The sequence below is a fragment of the Marmota flaviventris genome, chromosome 8 (assembly GCF_047511675.1).
Source record: "Marmota flaviventris isolate mMarFla1 chromosome 8, mMarFla1.hap1, whole genome shotgun sequence".
Taxonomy (NCBI): Eukaryota; Metazoa; Chordata; class Mammalia; order Rodentia; family Sciuridae; genus Marmota; species Marmota flaviventris.
In genome coordinates, this window is record NC_092505.1 from 32,313,255 (window position 1) to 32,336,362 (window position 23,108).

The 23,108-nt window shown below is 33.2% G+C and overlaps 1 protein-coding gene across 3 annotated transcripts in view; it reads right to left on the reverse strand.

Annotated features, from left to right (window-relative positions):
* The window catches only part of Gbe1 (1,4-alpha-glucan branching enzyme 1), a 268,831-nt gene that overhangs the window by 54,353 nt on the left and 191,370 nt on the right, over positions 1–23,108 (reverse strand). For all 3 annotated transcript variants that reach the window (XM_071615136.1, XM_071615135.1, XM_071615137.1), the window contains 2 exons: positions 21,658–21,768; positions 19,498–19,669 (listed from right to left, as the gene is read on the reverse strand). In XM_071615136.1, coding sequence (XP_071471237.1) covers positions 19,498–19,669; positions 21,658–21,768 — 283 coding nt within the window. The remainder of the gene's footprint in view (positions 1–19,497; positions 19,670–21,657; positions 21,769–23,108) is intronic.

Consider the following 23,108-nt stretch of genomic DNA (forward strand, 5'->3'; position numbering starts at 1 on the left):
AAAAGTACTTAAGTGCACAGCATCTTTATAGCAAAGAAAATATAAAATTAAAATGAATTATAATATTAAAATTATCTTTTTAACCACATGAAACAAGTGATATTTCTTGTTAAATTATAGATAACATGTGAGAATAAGTCATGCTATCTGTATGTCATCTTATTTGGGGATAGTGTTATTAAAGATGATTGCTGTGGTGGGAAGAAGAGACAACGAAATAATACAACAATTTCATAGTAAATTACTAGATTGGTCTTTAACACTTGTTATCAAGTAAACTATTACATTTTAATCTGTGATACATATAAAATATTTTAAGAGTATAAATTTTTAAATTATTGAAAAGTTGTGAATGTTTAGGTTTTTAAACTTAATTTTGTCATCTCTTCTTTTCATCTGAACAGTCATTTTGGCAGAACTCAAAATGGCACCTCTGAATGATGGTGGTTTTATAGTGGTAAAGTTCTAATACCTATCATACTTGGTTTTATTAAAATTAATTCATAATGTTCTGCTAGACAACAAAGTGCAAACAAACTTGAAAAGCTGTTTTGGGTTTTTTTCTCCAAAGCTATAAAATTCCTCAATTAAAAAAAAAAAAAAAAAAACTTAAAATAGACTATTTTTAAGATTATTATTTTCTAAAGGTATATTTTTGTATGTGGGTATATATACACATACACATGCATTTAATTGTGGTAGTGAAGATTGAATTCAGGGTTCCTTTAGCACAGAACTATATCCCCAGTCCTTTTTATTTTTTGTTTTGAGACAGGATCTCATCCTAAATATATTTTTAAAGGGCAAATAAGCAGGCATTATGATAGCACTATTTATGTGCTGAAAAAGGTGTAGTACTATCATTTTGCATTTGTAAATTATGCTTCTATGGGTAACACATTTAAAAACGTAAGTATATAAAATTTTTTAAAAATATAGACTATTTGGTGATTTTGTTATATTACAGAATTTATATTCCTTAAAAATAATGCACTTTTCAATTCAAATTAAAGATAGCTTTTCCAAATGACAGCAATTGTATTAGTTTTATCTGAGTTGCCTTAAAATTCACATTACGCCAAGCGTGGTGGCACACATCTGTAATCCCAGTGTCTCGGGAGGCTGAAGTAAAAAAATCACAAGTTCAAAGCCAGCCTCAGCAAGGACCTATGCAATTTTGTGAGACCCTGTCTCAAAATAAAAAAAATAAAAATAAAAAGGACTGGGGATATAGCTCAATGGTAAAGTGCCCCTGGGTTTAATCCCCAGGGCCAAACACACACACACACACACACACACACACACACACAACAACAACAACAATAAAACAGCAGCAAAAAAAAATCAACCAACACAAAACTCTCATTGCACACTAAAACTGCTTAAGTAAAACAACCAGGCTAGTTTTGAATTATGAAATAAAACATAGGGGGGTTCAAAGATCTTCTTTGATATCCTTTGTATATTCAAAGAAGGACAACTCCTATCCACATAGACTGAAACTGTATTCAAGTATTTGATTGTTTAAGGTATAAATATGCAATAAAAATAACTCATCTAAAACAATATTTCTACTTCATACAAAGTGACCTACAACTTACAATTAAATATCTCTTTCATTTGAGCCAATAATCAAAGGGATTCTAGTATTAATGTGACCCTGGAAAATAGAAACTATATTTTCCTCATAATATCCAGAAGTTTTATTTTAAAAAATAAATGATTTGAACTCAACATGGGGATACTGTCCATTTTATTGATTTATGTGAATAGTATAAAAAATTTAGACCTGTAATTTAAAACCAACTTAAAGAAATTCTGATGACAAAAAATCTTGCAGGGCTGTATTCGGTTTGAGTTGACTGTCTTTCAAGTCCATCTTTCACATTTTCAATCAAGTAATATATCAACCTGTAGATCTGACTGTCAATCTTTGTAAAACGCTTCCACAGCTCTCTCTGACTGGGCTGCTGCTTCTGTGTGAGGTTTCTCTCTCAGCATCTTTCACATACTAAATTAATGTGTCCCTGATTCTGCTTCATCTTCTTAGCTTTGTAGAGTCAGTATCCCAGTGATGGATATACATCGAGGACCAGGACATGGAGAAAAGAGATACTTTAAACTCAATCCCTCCTTCTACATAAATTCTCCTTTGTTGCCTTTTCCTTGTCTTCACCTATCAGTTCTTCCCTGGAGTACTCACAATTATCTGTGCAGATCCAGAAGGTGTTATCAACTAACACACCCATCTATGCCTCTCTTGCTTTGTCTCCTCTCTGGACAGTGGGCTCCTTGAGCTAAGGGCTAAGTTTTCTGTTTTGCTCCCCAATTCCTAGGCTGGTGCCTGATGCAGTTGTAGGGACAGAATCAGTGTAGAATAAAGAATCACTATCTCAAGGAAACAGGGGATGATTAAGTCATTTGGAAAACGTTGTTTTCACCATTGATATGTTTCATAGACCACTATATGACACAAAATATTATCTGTTGTTTGCCTCTTTCATTCATTGCCTTTGGATGGGTATTTACATTTAGAGTTCCAAGAACAACTGCCAACCTTAGCATTCATTTCAGGTGAAACAAGAAATGTTGGGTTTTATGGGGGTAGTGCTGTGGAGTATAAGATTTTTTTTATTATTGATTTTAAAAAAAAATAATTGACAGAAGAATGCATTATAATTCTTATTACATGTAAACAGCACAATTTTTCATATCTCTGTTTTATATAAAATTTGTTGACAACAATTCATGTCTTCATACATGTACTTTGGATAATGATGTCTATAAGTTTTGAGGCAGAAAAGTTGGATTCAAATTCTGGTTTCTGTATAAGCATAAGGATCACTTAACCTTTTATTTTTCTATGTGTGAAGTGAAGATGATCATAGCTGCATCGAAGGGAAATAACAAAGCTTTAAATAATAAATTATGTGTAAAACACTTCACGTACTGACTCAGAGTGAATGTGCGGGAAATTATGGTTACTTTTAGAGAACATGCTAAAATATTTTTAGGTTGAGATAAGTCGCCTAAATAATCTGAATCTCCTCAAAGTTTCAGGGAAAGAATATTCCCAAAGAAAAGCCTAATCTTTCTTAGAAAGGAAAAGGAAAGTTACTATATTTTCTAAGGGACTGAAAGGATATCTCTCTACTCCTAATTGCATATAGTTCATTTTCACATGCTTTTCTTTTTTCTTAGGTGGAGGCCCAGGGGTTAGAGAAGTAAAGATTCAGATAGTGACACAGTTTTCAAACCCAGAAATTCATTTTTTAAGTTCTTACCCTCCTATTGTTAAGTTGCTCAGCAGAAAGGTTCCTAAAAGCATAATATTTTTGTTCTGAACACTTACTACATTCTAAGAGGTGACAGACACAGAGCTCATCAGTTCTAGCAATATATGATCAATTGTACTTTGTAGTGTATGAATCCTTATACCCTAGAATCACTAAGAGAGTTGGACATTCAGCCTTTAAGCTAAAATAAGGACTCTGATCAATAATCTTTGGAAGGAGATCTATGGAATTTAAATTTATTGATTAATTTATTTATTATTGGTTTGTGTGTGTGTGAGAACGCGAGTGAGTGAAAGATTGAGGTGGGGGCGGGTGGAGAGGAGAACCTTTGGAAACCTATAGAAAGTGCTAAGTCATTGTGAGCCAAAGAAGAAGATAGGAGAGAATTAGTGAAGGTGAGAGATGATTTAAGAGCTTAATATCACAGCAAATATACATACATAAAGACAAACCATATCACAGAACAGTAGGGTACATTAGGACGGGTGGTTCTGCTAATCCTTTATTGGTACGTTTCATCAACAAAATGAGGTTCTCTCTCAAGTGGGTCTTTGCGCTTAGATCAGGATTAAACAAAAGTTCAAAACTCTATTGGCGACTCAAAGCCAGTGAAAATTACACTGTGTGTTAATTTATCTTTATTTGTATCTCCTAGGGTAGCATCCTCCCACCCCTCAACCAACACCTTAGGAGGAGAACCATTTGATAGAGCATCCTAGAACTAGCAATTTCCTCATATTTAGAGAATTCTTATGTGAGATATTGAGGCTCATGTTTGAGATGCGAAGCTCTGAACTTTTTCTAAAATACTATGTAAGAAAGAAGGTTTCATGAAATTCTATATAAAATGTTAAAGCATACAATTTCTGCAATAGTGTCATTCCTTAACAACCCTCCTATTCCCCTCACAGAGATCCACGTGTTTAAAGCTTATCCCCACATTGGCTATACTAACAAGTGGTGAAACTTTTAAGAGATGGGGCGAGCTGGGCATGCCTGAAATTCCAGTGACTGGGGAGGCTCAGGCAGGTGGATCACAAATTCAACACCTGTCTTAGCAACTCAGTGAGTCCTTAAGCAACTTAGTAATACCCTGTCTCAAAATTTTAAAAAAGGGCTAAGGATATGTCTCAGTGGTAAACTCTTCTGGTTTCAATCCCCAGTACTAGAGCGGGGGAAAATTGAGTCTCAGTGAGAGGTGTTTAGGTCATTGGGGATATGCTCTTCAAGGGGACTTCCTTCCTCTTTTTCTTTCCTGGTGATGACATAAATGGTGTTGGTTTGCCAAATGCTCATGCCATGATGTGCTGCTTCATCCCAGGCCCAAAGCAGTGGATACAACCAATTATGAACTGGAACCTCCCAAACCACAAGCCAAAACAAACATTTTTTTTTTCTTTACAAAAGTATTATCTCAGATAGTGGCAGAAGATTAGCACAATCTATATTCTGCAAACTTAAGGTTCTACAACTTTTGGGGGGTAGTAGGAATACTGGGGATCAAGCCCAGGGGCACTTTATCACTAAACTACATCTCCACTCCTTTTTGTTTTTAGAGACAGGGTCTTACTAAGTTGCTTAGGGCCTTGTTAATTTGCTGTGGCTGGTCTCAAACTTGCAATACTTCTGCCTCAGCCTCCAGAGCCTCTAGGACTACAGGAGTGTATTACTGCACCCAAGAAGGTTCTGCACCTTAATACTATGGTTTAAATACTATGGGTCTTCTAATTCAGGGTAGTGTGCATAAAGAATCCACTCAGAGGCATATATAATATAGTGTATACACACAAACATAAAATATTTATACATAGAGAAAACACAAACTATATATGTGTGTACGTATATACATATACATACATGCAGATCCCACTGAGAAAAATACAGATGTTAATATTAGTAGCAATTGTACTTTTTCCACTGGTATTTATTATAAAATCCACGCCAATTTTATTATTTTGTTAGATTAGGAAATTTGTTCTGTAGCCTCCAAGTCAAAACCTATGTATGTGATGATGTCACCTTGAGGCATGGAGATAAAAAAGTGATTACATGGGACTTCCCTGTGCTTAGAATTTTTCCTTCTAAATAATAATAAAATGATATTCTTCCTCAAGGAGAAAGTAGGTTTGACCAAAAATTTATAGTATACAAGGAATAATACTGCATTGGTGGCATGTTCTGTATGGAAAAACAATCTTATTTTCCCAAAAAGTATCTTTAATGAAAATAAACTATTGAGCAATAGTAATAATATCTCCACTATTCTGAGTGTGTTTCTCCTGTAATAAATCAAAGACATGAGTTCCTATTTCTGAGGTAAAAGTATTTAGGAGAAAGGAACCAAAACCAAATAAAACTTGTTTTTCTTCCCCTTGTCAACAACCAGATAATAACATTTTCATATCCCCAATGTATGTCAATGCAAGTAGGTAGAGAAAAATGCAGATAAGATACATAACATTTGTCAGTACGTTAAGACGAGGTTTCTCTAAAGTGGATCCTCAGCAAGAATGAGGGGAGAAAATCTTGTTCCTGAAAGCTAATCTGGCAGAAATAAGGAGCCTTTCTGGCACTGGGCATTTAAATCACAGAGGAGAAAAAGGAAGGGAATTCCCCAAGCTGGCCTGCAGTGGGTAGTCTTATCCTATGTTTTTTGTCCTACCTTCATTTTTGTACTTCCTTTGTTAGTGGATCTCTGTGTTGTACATCTATATATCAAAATCACTTGGTATGATTTTTAAATGCCAGAGCCTTACATCTGGCTCAGATGGTCTGGTAGACCTCAGGCTTCAGTATTTTAAAGCTCCCCAGATAATTGTTGTGGTGTTTCCTTTACTCTTTGCACACTGTCACAGTCATGGTAGGTTCTCATTAAAGCCAGCTAAAATTGGTTATCAGTGGGCCATGAATCAAATCAGGCCCATTACTTTTAGGTCTCTGCCATTCAGAATATATGCTATTTGTGTTTCGGAGCATTTTAATGGGGCTTCAAGCCATTTACAACTGCTCATACTGAGAATTTTGGAGTTTTTTAGACTTCTACAAGTCATGTTGCATTCAGTAAACTTGCCTCAACAAGCTAAAAGAAAATGCCAAAAATTAGCACTCCTGCTGTTCAGGAAGAGTGTATTTTGTCTTCCTATAACTGCTTCAATTCCAGCACTTAGCAGGAAGACATTTAAATTTTTATTGTATTCCTATCTATCAGAAAAAGAAGAATTTACAAGTTTGACACTAAACAATCACAGATGGAAGATATGAAGTAAGATCACACATTTTACACTGAAGTCTAATGTAGCTATCAATAAATGTAGACTGACACTTAAGACAAAATCCATCTAACTTTCCCTGTGGCTTAGGGAGAATGTAAGATACTCATTAAAGAATGTCCCACAGAATTTTCAAATGTCAAAATACAATATAATCATATTGAGAAAATCCTTCAAATTTAGTAATGGAAATTTCATAACACTGCTGAGAGAGAAAATTGCTAGTTTGTAATTGTGCCTTTTTCTCCACAGGTATCACTCATTATAGGAACTAGAATAACATCATGATAATGAAATTCCTAAACAAGAAAGCAGGAGAAACATATGTGCACATATCAGATGACCCACATTATAAACAAAAAATAGTTTGTTCTCTAACAACATGATTTTAGTTTGCGCGTAAGCCTCTTTATATACTTTATGTGCCAACCTTTTATATACAAACAATATAGAAATAACACAAGATGCTTCTAATTTACATTTTATATATAGATATTTTAGAAAGTGTCTTGATAGCATCCAGGAGCAGTCCCAGTCTGATTTGCCTTGTTTATTAAGGGAAGAACAAATCCAACCTCCTGGCCATTCACTGCTAGTTGAACTCATACTCTAATCTCTCAGAACTTCCCTTCTCTTCCTTCCCCTTCTTCCCCAATCCTCCTGCTGTGCCCTCTACAATTTCTGTTCTATAACAGGAATACTTTCCTATATCTTTTATATCCTCTTGAAATTCTCTCTTAACTTCCTACCCTTACAAATCCCTTGGAAATCTTTAAAAATTTTCTTTTTCAATGGCCAGACCACAGCCAAGACCAATTAAATCACAAATTCCAGAGGTAGGATGGAAACATCATTTTTAAAAACTCTCCAGGTAGCTCCAAGGCACACGTAATTTTTTTGTACCAATGATTTACTAGTTCTCTATCAGTTATTTGCTAGCACTTTCAAAGCCCTTCCTTCTTTTTTGACAGGTGCCTGACAAAACTCCTACCCTTGATCAACCCTGGCTTTAAAAAGGCAGTAGACCAAGAGGCTGACTCATCTGTAGGCCTGATTGCAGATATCAAGTGGGCATGCAACATTACATAGACACCCTATGTTGCTTTTCTAATAATTTCATTTCTGAAGATGTCTACTTCATATCTTCTACTCTTTTCTCAAACATCATTTATTCCCTTATTTCCAGCCTCAAATGATGAACTTATCCCACTATCTATATACAAATCACCTTCAAGATACTCCACTTAAGACGAGCTGCACCTGTACCCATTCTTGTCCTTTTGCTGGGAAGAAGAAATCTCCCCATTTGTGCTCTGAAACTACGGTGGTTCCATTTTGTACCACAGAACCTTACCCTCTGCACAGCCCATTCTGAACACAAACATTCTTATATTTCATAAGAAAAAAATTTCCATTGATCCCCATCCAACTCCACCTACCATCTTATTTATCTGTTCTCTTTATGAGACAAACAGCTTAAGTGAACTGTTTGCAAAAGTGTTGCCTGATGTTCACTCTTACAACCTCCAAAAATCTGCTTCTATGCTCAATGTCCCCTCACAATCACCTCTATTTTGTTCACCAGTAGCAACTTTTTTTCTCATTTTACTCAGCTGCAATATTATCAGTCCCCACAGTGGTTATTTCCTCTTTTTTGATATACTACACATTGGCTTTCAGAATGGCACATTCACATGATCTTCCTTCCTTTATCAATACCATTCCTTCTCAGTCTCCTTTGATGGCTTCTCTTTGTTTGGACATTAGTGTTCCTCTGGCTCTGCCCTGGGTCTTCTTTTCTTCTTGAGTCATAGTTCAGTATTCTAGGAACTGATATTATGTATACCATGCTATAGCAACATTCATATGTGGAAGTCTTCCAAATTTTATTTATCAAGCCCAATGTTCACTAAATTCCTTGCCATTTGAGTATTTCAAAGAAGCTTAAAGTCAATGTGTCTAAAATTAGACTTCTTACTTTTCGGCCCTAACCTGACTCCCTAAACCTCATTTTTCTTATACTATTAATTGGTTCAACCAAATACTGCAGCCAAACCAAAAAAACTCAAAGTCATCTTTGATTATTCTTTGTCACATATCCAAATTATTATCAAGACTTGCCAATTCATTCTACTTCCAAAACTATATCTTAGCTCTTTCCCTTTTTCTGCCTGCACTGCCATCATCATAACTTCTTGAATACTTCTTCAACCTCCTCAGTGATATCCCTCTCTTCTCTCCTGCCCCATTCAGTCCATAAAAACTAGCAAAAGTTATTGACATAAAACAAATATTGGACCTTTATATGATTCTCCTTAAAACCCACATAAACTGATAATGCAGTGTCCACTTTTTATGTCACACCTCTTTGGCTATAGTAGCCTTGATGACCTAACCCCTACCTAATTCTTACCTGCTTTTCCAACCTAATACCTCTAACCCTTATTTCTAGAGTACTAGGTTATAGTATCAATTCTCTTTCATTTCCTTGTATGCCCACCACAGGGCCCTTGAACATTTAGTTGTCTTTAGAAAGTTCTTTTCTGCATTCTTTATAAACAATAGGTTTCAAATCTTTAAAGATCTAGCTTAAAATTATTTTACTATTTTCTGTTTTAACAACGATTTTGTTTCCTTTATGTCACTTATCTACATTATTTATCTGTTTGTTTGCCATCTGAAGTTTGTTGTCCTAATAGAAATTAAGCTCCCTGAGGGCAGTGACTCATCTATCCTGTCCACTTTGCACCTCAAGCATTTAGTACAGTATCTGAAACAATTTCTGTCATGAGATATGTATTTTAATGACTATTAGAATTAATGAATAAGTGAATGAAACCAAGGATTCAAAAATCCCCAAATGCTTTATGGACTGTTGTTTTCAGATGAGGTCTTGTGCTGTGTTACCCAGGCTGGCCTCCACTTTGGGGCTCAAATGATCTTCCTGCCTCAGCCACAAAGCAAATGGGACTATTGGCACACCAGTGACTACAGGTGCATGCAGCTGCACCTGGAGTGACAGGATTCATCCATTCTTTCGTTCTTTTCCTCCTTCCCTCCCTCCTTCCTAATTATTTATATATTTGATTCTAGGGATCAAACCCAGGGCCTCACACCTGCTAGGCCAACACTACCACCGAACTACACCATTCCTATTCTTAAAAGTTGGCTTAAGGAGAAGAAAAAATGCTAAAAACATTGTGGGTTTTCGTGTGTGTATGTGTAAGAATGTGTGCACATGTATATGTGTACATAAATGTTTATATGCACATATATTGAAAGACATGTCCGTTTATAACACATATGTAATAGAAAAGAGAACATTCACACAGATTGGAATCATCTAGCCTCAATTATATAATTTAAAATTTTCTTTCTAATTTAAAACTTTTCTTGCTTTCATTAATGAGATGACATAAATATCCCAGTTATTTCCTGTAAAAAAATGCATGCATGTTGTAAAGTGTATAATAAAGATCTTAGAATACTAAAGTAATTGCATGTGACTAATACTAGGGAATATGTTTACTTAATACATAAATATTACTTCAATTCACTGGTCACAACAGTTTTATGAAACATTTTTATAATAATACTGGGAAAATTTTAGGCTTTCTTATATTTCCAAATTACATTTTGAAACAAAAGTATTTTCATGTTTTGAGAGGTTATTACTGACATTACAAGTAGTAATGACAAATAATGGGGAAGTATTTCTTAACACTGATTTAAATATAAGTCGTTGGGACTTAAATTTTACTTTGATTTCAAAACTACTCTAAAAGTACTATAAATAGGATTATTTAAAATGTCAACTAATATCCTTTTACCTTGTTTTGGCATTACAATGCTATGGTGTTCCATGAGGAAATATTTTTGGGGGTGGGGAGTGCAGGAGCAGTTAGCAGAGATGATCAGGTTCCTGTTACTCAAGAAAATGTCCAGTGAGTGGTACACACACAACTACCATGACTATCCATTAGCCATAACATAGTTTCATGGCCTCATTAGGCTTCAAGGGAACCTGGAAAATGTACTCTTTATTCTGGTCATCTATTTACCCAGTTAAAATTTTGAGGAGAATTGTTAATGGAGAAGACAAACAGTCACATTAATACCTAACTGATAATGTCGTGTGTGTGTGTATGTATGTATATATACACACACACAATGGAGTTTTACGCAGCCATAAAGAAAAATAAAATTATGACATTTGCTGGTAAATGGGTGGAAGTGGAGAAAATCATGTTAAATGAAATAACCCAAACTCAGGAACTCAAAGCTCAAATATTTTCTCTGATATGCAGAAGCCAGAGTGAAATAAGGAAAAAAGAAAAGGGTACGGGAATTACATGAAAATAAATACAAGAGAAATGCATAGAGTAGAGAAAGGGAACTGAGAGAGAGGGATAGGAAAAAGGAGGAACTGTGGAATGAAACTGACTAAATTTTATGCTGTGTACATATATGAACATACCAGTTAATTTCATATTTATGTATATATATAAAGCATCAATTAAAAAACAGTAAATTAATAGAAGAAAAACCGGAAAAAATGGAACAGAAAAATGGACTGGGGGATAAAAGTGGGGGAGACATGGAATATAGCTCAGATGTAGGGCAACCCTGGATTCAAGCACCAATATGGTGGGGTGGAGGAAGGGAGTTTGAAGTTTGAACTGGATTAATAGTAGTTTTCAATTTTTAATTCTCCAAATTTAGTTAGAATAAAAGAAGGTATGGGTTCTCATGGGACTATAAAAACTATAAAGGTAACTCTTTAAGCAAACTTGTACATATGTCAGATTTTGAAAAAAATAATTCTATAATGCCTTATATAAAAGATAAAGATAACCCCCAATTGCTTTTAGCGGTAGGAATCAGATTTTTAATGTCAGAACAGTTTCATTCAGGATCTAAATCTTTACTAACAGGAAAAGAAGCATATTACTTTGAAACTGGGAAAAACAGAAAAAAATGAGGTAAAGTAAATTTCAGGTAGAGGGATAAGAAAAATGCAGAATTTTGGAAGTTTCACTTGTTACATCATTTTTCTTAGAGTTTTCTGCACATACAGCTCCTCCTACATATTTTAAGTTATTTCCTCCTTTTCTTTTTTTTCCCCCTACATTGAACAAGGAAGAGACTTGATATGGAAACAATGAGTTTAACTTGAATGGATAAATGAGTAAATGAATGAATGAGCAAACAAATTAGTGAGTCCTGATGTACCAGACTTCTGATATTTCAGTTTGTGTATTAACACATAATGTCACAGGCAATATTTTATTATAAAAATGTGAGTTTTCAGTTTCTAGATTACTGCTATTTATAGTAGTGAAATCTTGCTTGATCTGTTGACTTAACTTTGCTAGTTCAGTTTTTCTAATGAGAAATTTGAATCATTTATGTTTTGAGATATACCCAGAGTTATAATGCGGCATTAAAATTTCAAATCAAATGAAGTGTACTTATTTAAAAAGTGTTTGTCTCTAATGCTATAAGCCCCAAAAGGAAGAAAAGAAAAAAAAAAAAAAAAAAAAAAAAGACAACTGAGAAGAAAAGCTTCTATTACAAGAATAATTCTTGATTTTATTTAAAGGTTTCTGAACAAGTGAAATATTCATGTGACAGTATTGAAAGTGATTTAGGTCACTCTGCTTTTGAATCTCAACCCATATATGATGAAACCAAAGAAGATAAAATCAAATTGGGGGGGGTGGACAAATAACTTCCTTTGACACCAAACTGGCAACAAAGCTACTGATAAAAAGATACAGTTTCTACCAGAAAACCAAGCTATTCTTCTTAGAGTTATTAGATAAGAGACTTGATTACTTTAAATGAAAAAAAAAATGTTATTGTTAACTACCCATTATACCTTTCTCTTCACTCTTGTCCAGTTTAGTGTAGAGTTATAAAGAACTCTCTGAAAAGCCAGAGAATATTCCTTAAAAGCCACTTGTGATTCAATGATGATATTTTTAGTTTATAAAAATTCACACTTAAAAAAAATTCACAAACTATTCAGTAATTTTACTTCATTTTCTAATTTATGGTTGTCTTCCGATTGTTTCTTTTTTTGATTCTAAAATTGCATGCTACCTCATCTGCCAATGTTTTAAATCACAAGGTATATGCTTAATATTTATATATTAATTTGTTTTATTTGATATTTTAAAATGCTTATAGGTAGTTCTATCTAAAATCGAATAAATATTTGCTTTCCTCTCTCTTTTTATACTTCTAAGCAGTCTGTAACTAAAGAAGGCTATTATGTTGTTATTTTGGTATTATATGAAAGTAAGACTGAAGTATCAGCATTGGTATTTTTTCCTGGTTGTGTGATCAATAGAAACAGTAACCAATTTACTTACCTAAACTCATCTTTATATCAATTCCTGAGGAACCACGTGATAAAATCATGTGACTACTCACCCCAACTGATGGGATTAGGAAATTATAATATTTCCATGATAACCAGGTAATCATCAGAAAACTGGGCAAATTATATTCCTATCTTCACTATTTTTCTTCCTTTGAATTGCCTTTTCAGTTTATCTATATAAAATTAACTGAGGTTATCTCATGTGTGAGCAGCTATTTTTCATATTTATTTTTAACCATCAAATATACTTAATTAGAGATTACAAAAAGCAATAAAGACATTCGCATAGGTTGCCAGCCATCATACTTCATTTTTCTAAACCATATCCTTTCAGTTATATTACAAATATAAAAAAGTAAACTATCTGGCCACTCAGTCATTAATAAAAGATCTTTATTACTGAAGAATTCAAAATATTTTTAAATGAGTAAAATCACTCTTTTTATTATTATACTTGTCAATCAGCATATGACCTCTAAATTGATTTATTTAGGCTTGAGTTGTTTACATTTGCTTGACATTTAATATTCTCAATTGATTTTACTCTCAAATTATCACCCCACTGCTTCAGTTATATACCTAAACTATTTTTTGCTAACCTCACTGCCTGGTTCTCTTGTGCCTTCTCCATTGATCTGGATGAAGCAGTTCCTAAATTTCACCCCAAATCTCCTAACCCAGTTTCCTACATATTGACATGATACTCTTTGCTCATCTCTTTTCCTATACCTAGTGTATATACTAGTAAAAAGACACTTGTCTGTCACTTGTTTGTTTCCTCTTATAGAGTTTTGAGGTCTAGAGGGCAAGAACTATTCTTCAGATCGAAATATACCACTAAACAATACATAGTAAATATAGTAGATATATAAAAAATATCTGAAGAATAAATTTTATAAGTTGTGATAAAAACAATCTAGAAAATGTTATGAATATATTAAAATTATAATTCAAATTGACACATATCTCAAATTCATTAACTCTTTAAGTTAAACTTGCCTTGAGAGTTAAGTTGCCTCCTCTCCTGCTCTCCCTCTCCTTCTCCCTTACCTTTGGCTCTTCTTTCTTTCCTTCTCCCTGATCCCTCCCTTCTCCTTTTCTTTCTTGCCTTGTGTTTGTGTATATAGAAATTCTGTGCACAGGTACACCAGAAATATATATCAAATTGGCTTTGATGCTCTAGACATGTGTACAGACCATATATATATAAAAACAATGCAATAGATACATAATACTTGTTAACTGATAAATATGATACTGCCTTACCAGAGATATGAAAACTGATGAGGTAAATTCAGATTCCTCATACATGAAAGCTAAGATTGTTTTAGTAGCAACACTCAATATACATCATTGTCAATGAAAAACAAACAACAACAACAACAAAAAATATTTACTCTTGGTAAGACTGCAGAAATGGCTTCATGTATCACATAAAATGGGAAAACATCATTGATTTTTTTCAAAGAATTATATTTTCTAATGTTTTAAAAGCTAAACTAATTAACATATTATTTTTTGCCTCCATCCCAAACTTAACATTTTAAAGAAACTTATATTCAAGAGTGTATCACCAGACAATATTCTAAAATATACTCTTAGATGGAATTAGAATACCAGCATTCAGAATCCACATAATTAAGAAAATAATTGATAATATTATAAACAGTAAGAGTACATTTAAATAAAAATCAACTATGGGGTATGTGCTTGAAAATATTTTGTTTTGTATATGCATTAAATCACTGCACTCTCAAAACAGTCCTGTGAGGCAGGTACTACCTCTGTGCAAAGGAAGGCAAAGAGGGACAATTTGTCTCACATAGGCCACATAGATGAAAAGGGGATAGGTCTGAATTCTGATTAGATGGTTTCCTTAACCACTATGCTCTGTCTTTTCCAATATATTAATTCATCATACACTTGTGGCTAACTTACATATAAAGTATAATTGAATTCCAATTTTCTCTCATTGAATATCATAGCATACAAGACTACACATGTCTCTTTATCTCCCAGAGCTGTAATATTAGCAAAATGGAACTTCAAATGTATACCTAGCATTATTTAGTATTCTCTTAACTTTCAGCTCCAAGTTTCCTTGCAACTAGGATTATGCACACACCCACAAAAAGTTAAGTTAGTAATGCATATGAAAGCATTTTAGAAAGTATAAGCACTAAACCAAAGTTAATTAGTTATTAATATTATTATAGATCTTTTACAATTCATGATATAAAATATAAAAATAATTTAGCCATCCATGCTACCCTTCAATATTTTTTCATATGTGTATATGACAGAAGAGGAAATATAAACCTACTCATGAAACCAACTAAAATAACCTAGCTAATAAAAAAAATGTATAGCAATATTCCCATACTTTATAAATAGAGTGAAAAAAATTGAAACTCAAAATTAGAAATATATATTACAAAAAATAAAAACACTTTGGCCAAACTGGATGATTCTCAAAAAATTCATATTGACATTAAAGATTTCTGATAATCAGAACACATATCTTATGCTTCACAAATTTATGCAAATGTCTTTGAGAAGAAGATTAACATTAAACAGGGGTGAGAGGTGGGAGGTGGGAGGTAAAAGGAAAGAGAAGGGAAATTGCATGGAAATGGAAAGAGACCCTCATGGTTATACAAAATTACATACAAGAGGAAGTGAGGGGAAAGGGGAAAAAAAAAACAAGGGGGAGAAATGAATTACAGTAGATGGGGTAGAGAGAGAAGATTGGAGGGGAGGCGATGGGGGATAGTAGAGGATAGGAAAGGCAGCAGAATACAACAGACACTAGTATAGCAATATGTAAAACAGTGGATGTGTAACCGATGTGATGCTGCAATCCGTATATGGGGTAAAAATGGGAGTTCATAACCCACTTGAATCAAAGTGTGAAATATGATTTGTCAAGAACTATGTAATGTTTTGAACAACCAACAATAAAAATTAAAGAAAAATTTTAAAATGTGCTATTGTTTTTCCTTTGTTCACTTTTTCTGTATTATAGGAAAATAAAAACAAAATTCTTAACAGTTAATAACTTTTAAAATATAACGTGTTAATAACTTTTAAAAAATGTGGTTGTTTACTCATATTTTAAAATGTCTAAAATATGAGTAAACAATCACATTATTTCTCAGTCTTGAGGAATTATTAAAATTGCTCTTCTTAATTATTAATTTCTTACATGCCAATGTACACCTACTCTGCTTTTAACTACAACAGTAACTGAAAGTCATAAACTAATAATAAAAATATTACAAGATAATATTGCACACACAGACACATACACTATCCTTTTAAGAAAACAGACAGCTTTGTGATATGCTGGATAGAGTGCTAGCTTGTGTAGACACAAAACAGTGAATGTGACATATTTTCACTAAGGAGTCAATGTAACAAGGAAAACACATATATAAGAGTTTTTCAAAAGTAACTTTGTTAAACCAAATGAAAGACAAGTGGAGAGTGCTATAAAAACATGCAAAGGGAAACACCAGCCAAGTGTGAGGCTTTAGGAAAGGCCTAAAGAAATGAGGTCTGAAGACCAATGATTTTACCAAATGTGGGAGAGAGTGTTTGAAGGTTTGTGTGGGATGATTCCAGCTGTGTGTGTGGTTTACACCAAAAGATACACGGTTCAGAGGAGAAGGAGGTTGGTGCATTCAATGATCTAAAAGATGATGTGCTTGGCTGGAGCTAAGGGATCAAGGTGGGGGACCCATGAGAGTCCTTTGATGTGAGGCTGACAGGTTGGCTAGAAGACACCACAGTTACTGAAGGCTTTTAAGTAGGACAATAACATGATCAGAGAAGGACGGATATATATATTTAAAATCATGAAGCTCATGGGGAGAAATATTATATTCATAAACAATATAAAGAATCAGACATTTTGTAACCATTAGGGAGATTACTGATTTCAAAGTTAGTAGAAGAATGTTCAATTTAGTTAAGATACTGAGAAGGAATCTTTGAAAAAGAGGTGTTAGAGCTAAAATTAGAAGCCACTTTTTTCAAAGACAAAGAAGGAATAAAACTACAAAAGAGCTCTCAGTCTTATACCAAAGAATAACCTCAAAATTATATTTGATACCAAAATGTCAATTTACCAATCTTAGAAATAAAAGATGTTATAATTATGTCTGTTTATTGTATTACTATCAAAAGTTCCACAAGAAGAGTTTCCAAAACATAAGAGACACTCAGTTTGTCCTAGCTGATTTTATACAGTTCAAGTGATAATATTAATATTCCAGTAAGTTTATGGGGTTCCCAGATTTGTCAATGCCCTAGCTCTCCGGAAAATGCTTCTACCCTTAGGAGAACACTGACCAAGAAACAACAAATACTTCAGATTATTAAATTTTATCAGACCTTTCTTATTTAAAGTTATTAATTTTAAATTAGATATGGCCATTAAATGTGTGTCAGGTACAGATGGCTTTGTTTTAATCTGATGCTTGCCTTGAGGCTCTGCTATGCACACAGCTCTGGATTCAAGTCTTCCTACAAAAAAGTCTCAGACAATGGACTATATTATGCATTTATAACTAGTGATACTCTAGACTATTAATGGAGGTAAATTGATGTTACAGCATTCCAAAGCAGCAGACTGAATTAGAACTTTTAGATTTTCAGATGTTGGCTTCAAGAATTAATGACACAGAACTAAATACATGAAAAGAGACATCTATTTTACTTTGTTCTCTGAAAAATTGTGTTGGGTGTGTGTGTGTGTGTGTGTGTGTGTGTGTATCTCCTTTCTATAAAACAATTTAATGGACCATGCTCTCATAAACAAAATATAAAACATTTTAAATCTCCCACTAACACCCTGTTCTCCAAATTTTACATGGTGACAAACTATTTGCATAGACAAACTTATTTGACAAACTTATTTGTTATGGTTTGGATATGAGGTATCTCCCAAAAGTTCACCTGTGACACAATGCAAGAAGGTTCAGAGGAGAAAAGATTGGGTTATAAGACTCTAAACCAATCAGTGAATTAATCCCTTGATAGGCATTAACTGAGTGGTAACTTAAATGGTAGGGTATGGCTGGAGGAAGTGGGAATTAGGGTGTGGCTTCTGGCAAGTAGAGACCTCTCTCTCTGGATCATTATGTGAGATGCTTCCCTATGCCACACACTTCTGCCATAATGTTCAGCCTCATCTTAAGCCCTAAGGAATGGGGCCAGTCTTCTTTGGACTGAGTCCTCTCACAATCCCTCAAATAAACTTTTCCTCCTCTATGGTTGTTCTGATTGGGTCCTATTAGAGCAGCGAAAAATCTGACTAAAGTATTCATAGAGTCCAAATTTTCACAAGAATATACTTGAAGAGATTTATTGTGCAGCCAAGGCCTTACTGTGATGGTGATGTTGAAGTCTGATACAATTATGCAAGATAGGACCAGTTGCTTTTATGGAACCAATGCTGACTTTGGTTAAGGTTCCAAGTCCATCCAGGAAAACTGGCCTGGTACTTGGTTGATGGGCTGCAGATTCCTAGGTCAGGAAGGTTATTTCCTGATAGGCCAGGAGTATTAACAAATTTTGGCAACACTGAGAAGAGAGCAATATATTCAAAGGTACAGTAGTATAGGTAAAATCCAACATAAGATTTCTTGGACTTGTCTTCCTAACTTGCAGTAACTTGCAGTTAGCAAATAAAAGAGACTTTTAAAAATCCAGGGTCTGAGGTTGTAGTTCAGTGGAGGAGTGCTTGCCTTGCATGTGTGAAGCACTGGGTTTGATCCTTAGCACCACATAAATATAAATTAAAAAAAAAAATAAAGGTATTGTGTCCATCTACAATTAAAAATTTTAAAAAAAGGCTGAGACTTCATATGAAAACTTTCAGACAAAAATGCATAAACCATTTTATGCTCTGAGGCTTTTGTCATAGAATAATAACTTGGCTTACTGTATATATTTTCCAGTTTGTTTCTCTGTAGCCTAAAAGCTGGTAAAATCCTCTAAAATTCAAATGTTAAAAAAGATTGTTATTGACCAAATAGAATACAAAAATATATTAGTTACTATCTGTTTTATCATTTAACATCCTTCAGATAATAATGTCCTTCAAATATTCATTGCTATTTTAAAAAATATTTTGCTTGTCACAATGCTCTTGGGCCTTAGTTTTCACATTTATGACAGAGGTATCATGTGGACAATTACCTCAAAGAAGACTACCAATAATGATTTAATATATTATTACATAACTGCTACATATTACCTATGTTTAATGTAACACACAGCAATAATAAAACTCAGAATGATTAAAATCTGAACAATAATTCCAGTTTGAAAAAATAGTTTAGCATAGTTGTTGTCAGAAATATTCAATAAAATACCACCTTTTAGAGTGTGGTTTTGCATCATGTGTAATAGTAGTTGTATAATAATTTAATTTTTCAATTTATGCATGACATTATATTAAATCAGTATGTTCTACAAGATTTATGTGATATATAATATTAGTTAACTTTCCAAACACAGAATGGTAACTTACACTTACCCATAAAATTGAGATAGCCTTCTCCTCCAAGTGCATGAGTAATGAGTCGAATCATTTTATGAAGCTGTATTCCACGATCAATAACTGGAGTAAAAGGAGCTAGAACACTCATGTTTGTATACATTTCAGCATCCATCAACCAAAATGCCAGTGTCTTATCACCAACCAGTGCCTACAGAAATAAAAGTTACTGAGATAAATGAAGAGCAGTGGTACTAAGCATCAGTGATTTACACTGGAACATGAGGCTACACAGGAGGGAAAACAATTGTAGGAAAGGTTTTTGGATTAGTATTAATTTCATGTATTTTTTCCAATAGTTACTTTCTGTGCTGAACATGGGCTGGTAAAAATAACTTAGAGATCTATACATTTGTTTTAAGATTGATTCTTATTTTTAAAATATCTTGAAAAAACTCATGATAAGGTACATGAACATTTGTTACACTTGAACTGATGTTTAAGATTTTCTTAAACAGGGGCTGAGGCTGTAACTCAAAGGCAGAGCACTTGCTTAGCATGTGTGAGGCACTGGGTTCAATCTTTAGAACCACGTAAAAATAAAACAAAATAAAGGCATGCTGTCCATTTACAATTACAAAAATAAAAATTAAAAAAAGTTTTTCTTAAACACACATTTATAATAATGGCAAGAATATTACATAGATTTTTTTTAAAGATTTGATTCTGAAACAATGGATATGTTTCTAAAAAATCATCTATATATACACTTAAGATAACATTATATGTATATTGCACTGATTCGTTCTGCCATTTTTCTTAAATATAAATTTACTTTCTCATTGTATTTGCCATTTAACCAACATTTAGTTTGTTTTATCTGAAAGAGAATAATAGATAACTCAGAAAAGCTCTGGGTAGCAGAAGGGAGGCCTCCTAACAATCTGAACCTTTCATGGCTAAAAACAGCAAAGTATTCATCACCAACAAAACAATAACATATAGTGAAATGTACAACAGAAGATAATCTGCAATCTTAGTATTCTATTACAATTATTTTCAGTTTTAGAAAACAAATTCACTTACAAACCTATTAAATCACTAACCTATTTTAATAAAAATGACTCCTTTAAAATACTACTACAAGATCTATAGCACTAATCAGTGCTAGTTCTTACACAATTTCTTTCCTACTGATTTTGAATTATTTGTTTATATGCTTAAGTTTATTTTTGTAACCTGCCTTAAACTTGTGATCCTCCTGCCTCAGCCTCCCGAGTTGCTGGGACTACAAATGTGTGCCACAAGGCCTGGCATGAATCTTTCAAGTACAAAACAATTCTTAGGAAATGTGTTTCTTTAAAGACCCGATAGAAAGTTATAAAAACAAACCTATCAGTTTCTTCTTCTATCTGCTTATTCCAGTCATGTAATCTTTTAAACATACAAAATTAACATGCTGGGAATTTATACTGTATTATAACTTCTAGCAGTTTGCAATACAAAGAAATAACTTTTGTGTATATTTTCCTTGTTCACTATGTTACATATTTGGGGATAAGTTCTCATTCCTTATAATCCTCCACCCCTTAAACTAATATATTTTTTTTCCAGTTTGGGTACTGATATTTTTTACAAGCATTTATTTCATCTGTTTTATGTTCAAGGATATTGTGTATTTTGTTTTTGAAAAAAAATCACTGTCCCAATTCAAAAGGAGCAAAATTTAGGATAACCTACTTCTTAGGTTAGCAAATTTCTGTAAAAGGTCAAACAATAAATATTTTAAACACTATAAACCATTTTCTCTCAGTTACTCAAACCTGCTATGATGGCCAAACAAAAAAAAAAATGTACAAATGAATCAGCACGGATGTATTCAAATTAACTTTATTCACAGATTAACTTTATTTACAAAAACAGGCAGCAGATATATTTCATCCTTGGACCTTGTAGCTATCCCTAAGTCCCTACTCTATTTATACTTTTAACAATTACAGGAGAAACCTGTATATCAAATGGCCAATTTTGTCTAAAACAACATAGAAATTTATTGTTTTAGTTTCCATTTTCTTAATATACTTTCAGAAATTAAAAAATTTTGTTGCCTCATTTTTATCTATAATTTTTTATATTTAAATAATAAGATAAATATTGAGTGAGAGAGAGAGAAATAAATTTATACACAAATTCATTTACCTGATCATGGCTCTCTGCATAAGCAATGCACTTTTCAAGGTAGCGTCTATTTGTGAGAGTGTATACTATATTGCCCATATTCCAATCTTCATCTTTAAATTCTTTAATGAGCTATACATAAAAAAGAAAAATAAACTTCTGAGTAAACCATTATTTATCTTATTTTAAATCTCAATCTGAGGGCCTATATTATGTAGTTCACGTTATTTGACTTTTAGATAAAACCTAATCCACATAGAAACAATATCATTGTTTAAAGTTTTACTGAAATCAATTTTGTACAAAATATTTAACAGAAAATGATAAAGGATATATGCTGGAGTGTGTGGTTTGCTTTTGTTTGGATAGGTTTATAATACTTTAGGATCTTTGCCACTCTTCTTTCCTGCAATAAGTGCTACCATGTGACCAGTGCCCAAAGTACAGTGTTGTAGCACAAAATGTCTTCCTGTAACTTTCACAGACAAGAAATACACTTGTACATTTTTAGATTTGAATGAAAAACTTTTAGCAGGAAGAATGTATCGTTCCATTCTTAAACAATGATAACTGAAACAACAATTATTTCAAAGTTTAAAGGTTAATCCTCATAAAATAATTATCATCTTAATAGATCACACTGATTTTGTTTCCACTTCATTTTCTTCTACCCCATAACATTGTTTTGATGCTATTGACCTTGCCAAGATCTCATAGTTGCCTCCTGGGTCAGTAATCGCTCCTTCGTAGGTAATACTTGCTGTACAGGACACTATGGATTCTCTGCCTTTCCCAAGAATTCTATTTCTTGGTTACCACTGTGAATCTTGTTTTATTTTTTCCACCACTCTGGACATCTTGAAAATTCTTTTTCTCTACATATGTTCCTCAAGGTTATATCCTAAATATAATCTCTCTCTTTTATTCAACATACTCTTTCTAAAGATCCACTTCTCTCTTCAGTGCCAAATAGATTCTGTTTTAGGCAGAATTCTAAGATGGCCCACATGCTTCCTATTCCCTCCTATTTAATCCCCTTACATCACGTGTTAGTGTGATCTTTGACTATGATAGATAAACTCCAAAAAAAAAAAAAAAAAAAAAGTGATAAATAATTCAATAAGGTTTTAAGCTGTTAAATGTGTGGAATCTGTTACACTGCAAATTGAAAACAAGTATCAATTTCAGTATAAAATGCACTATTAATACTTGCAACAATATGGATGAATCTCTAGTAAGAAGAATTTATTTCTAGACAAATTCTCACAAATTTTGCTTGTGTCTTCCTTTGCTGACTTAATACTCTGTAGAGTACACACTTGTTTATCTAGTCATTGCAGTCATTAAGCACCAGAAAGACCATGGCAGACAGAATAAGTGTTACCACAGATGTCCACAAACCAAATCCCACAATCTCTGAATATATTACTTTACAGACATTTACAGATGAATTGAAGTTAAGAACATTGAGA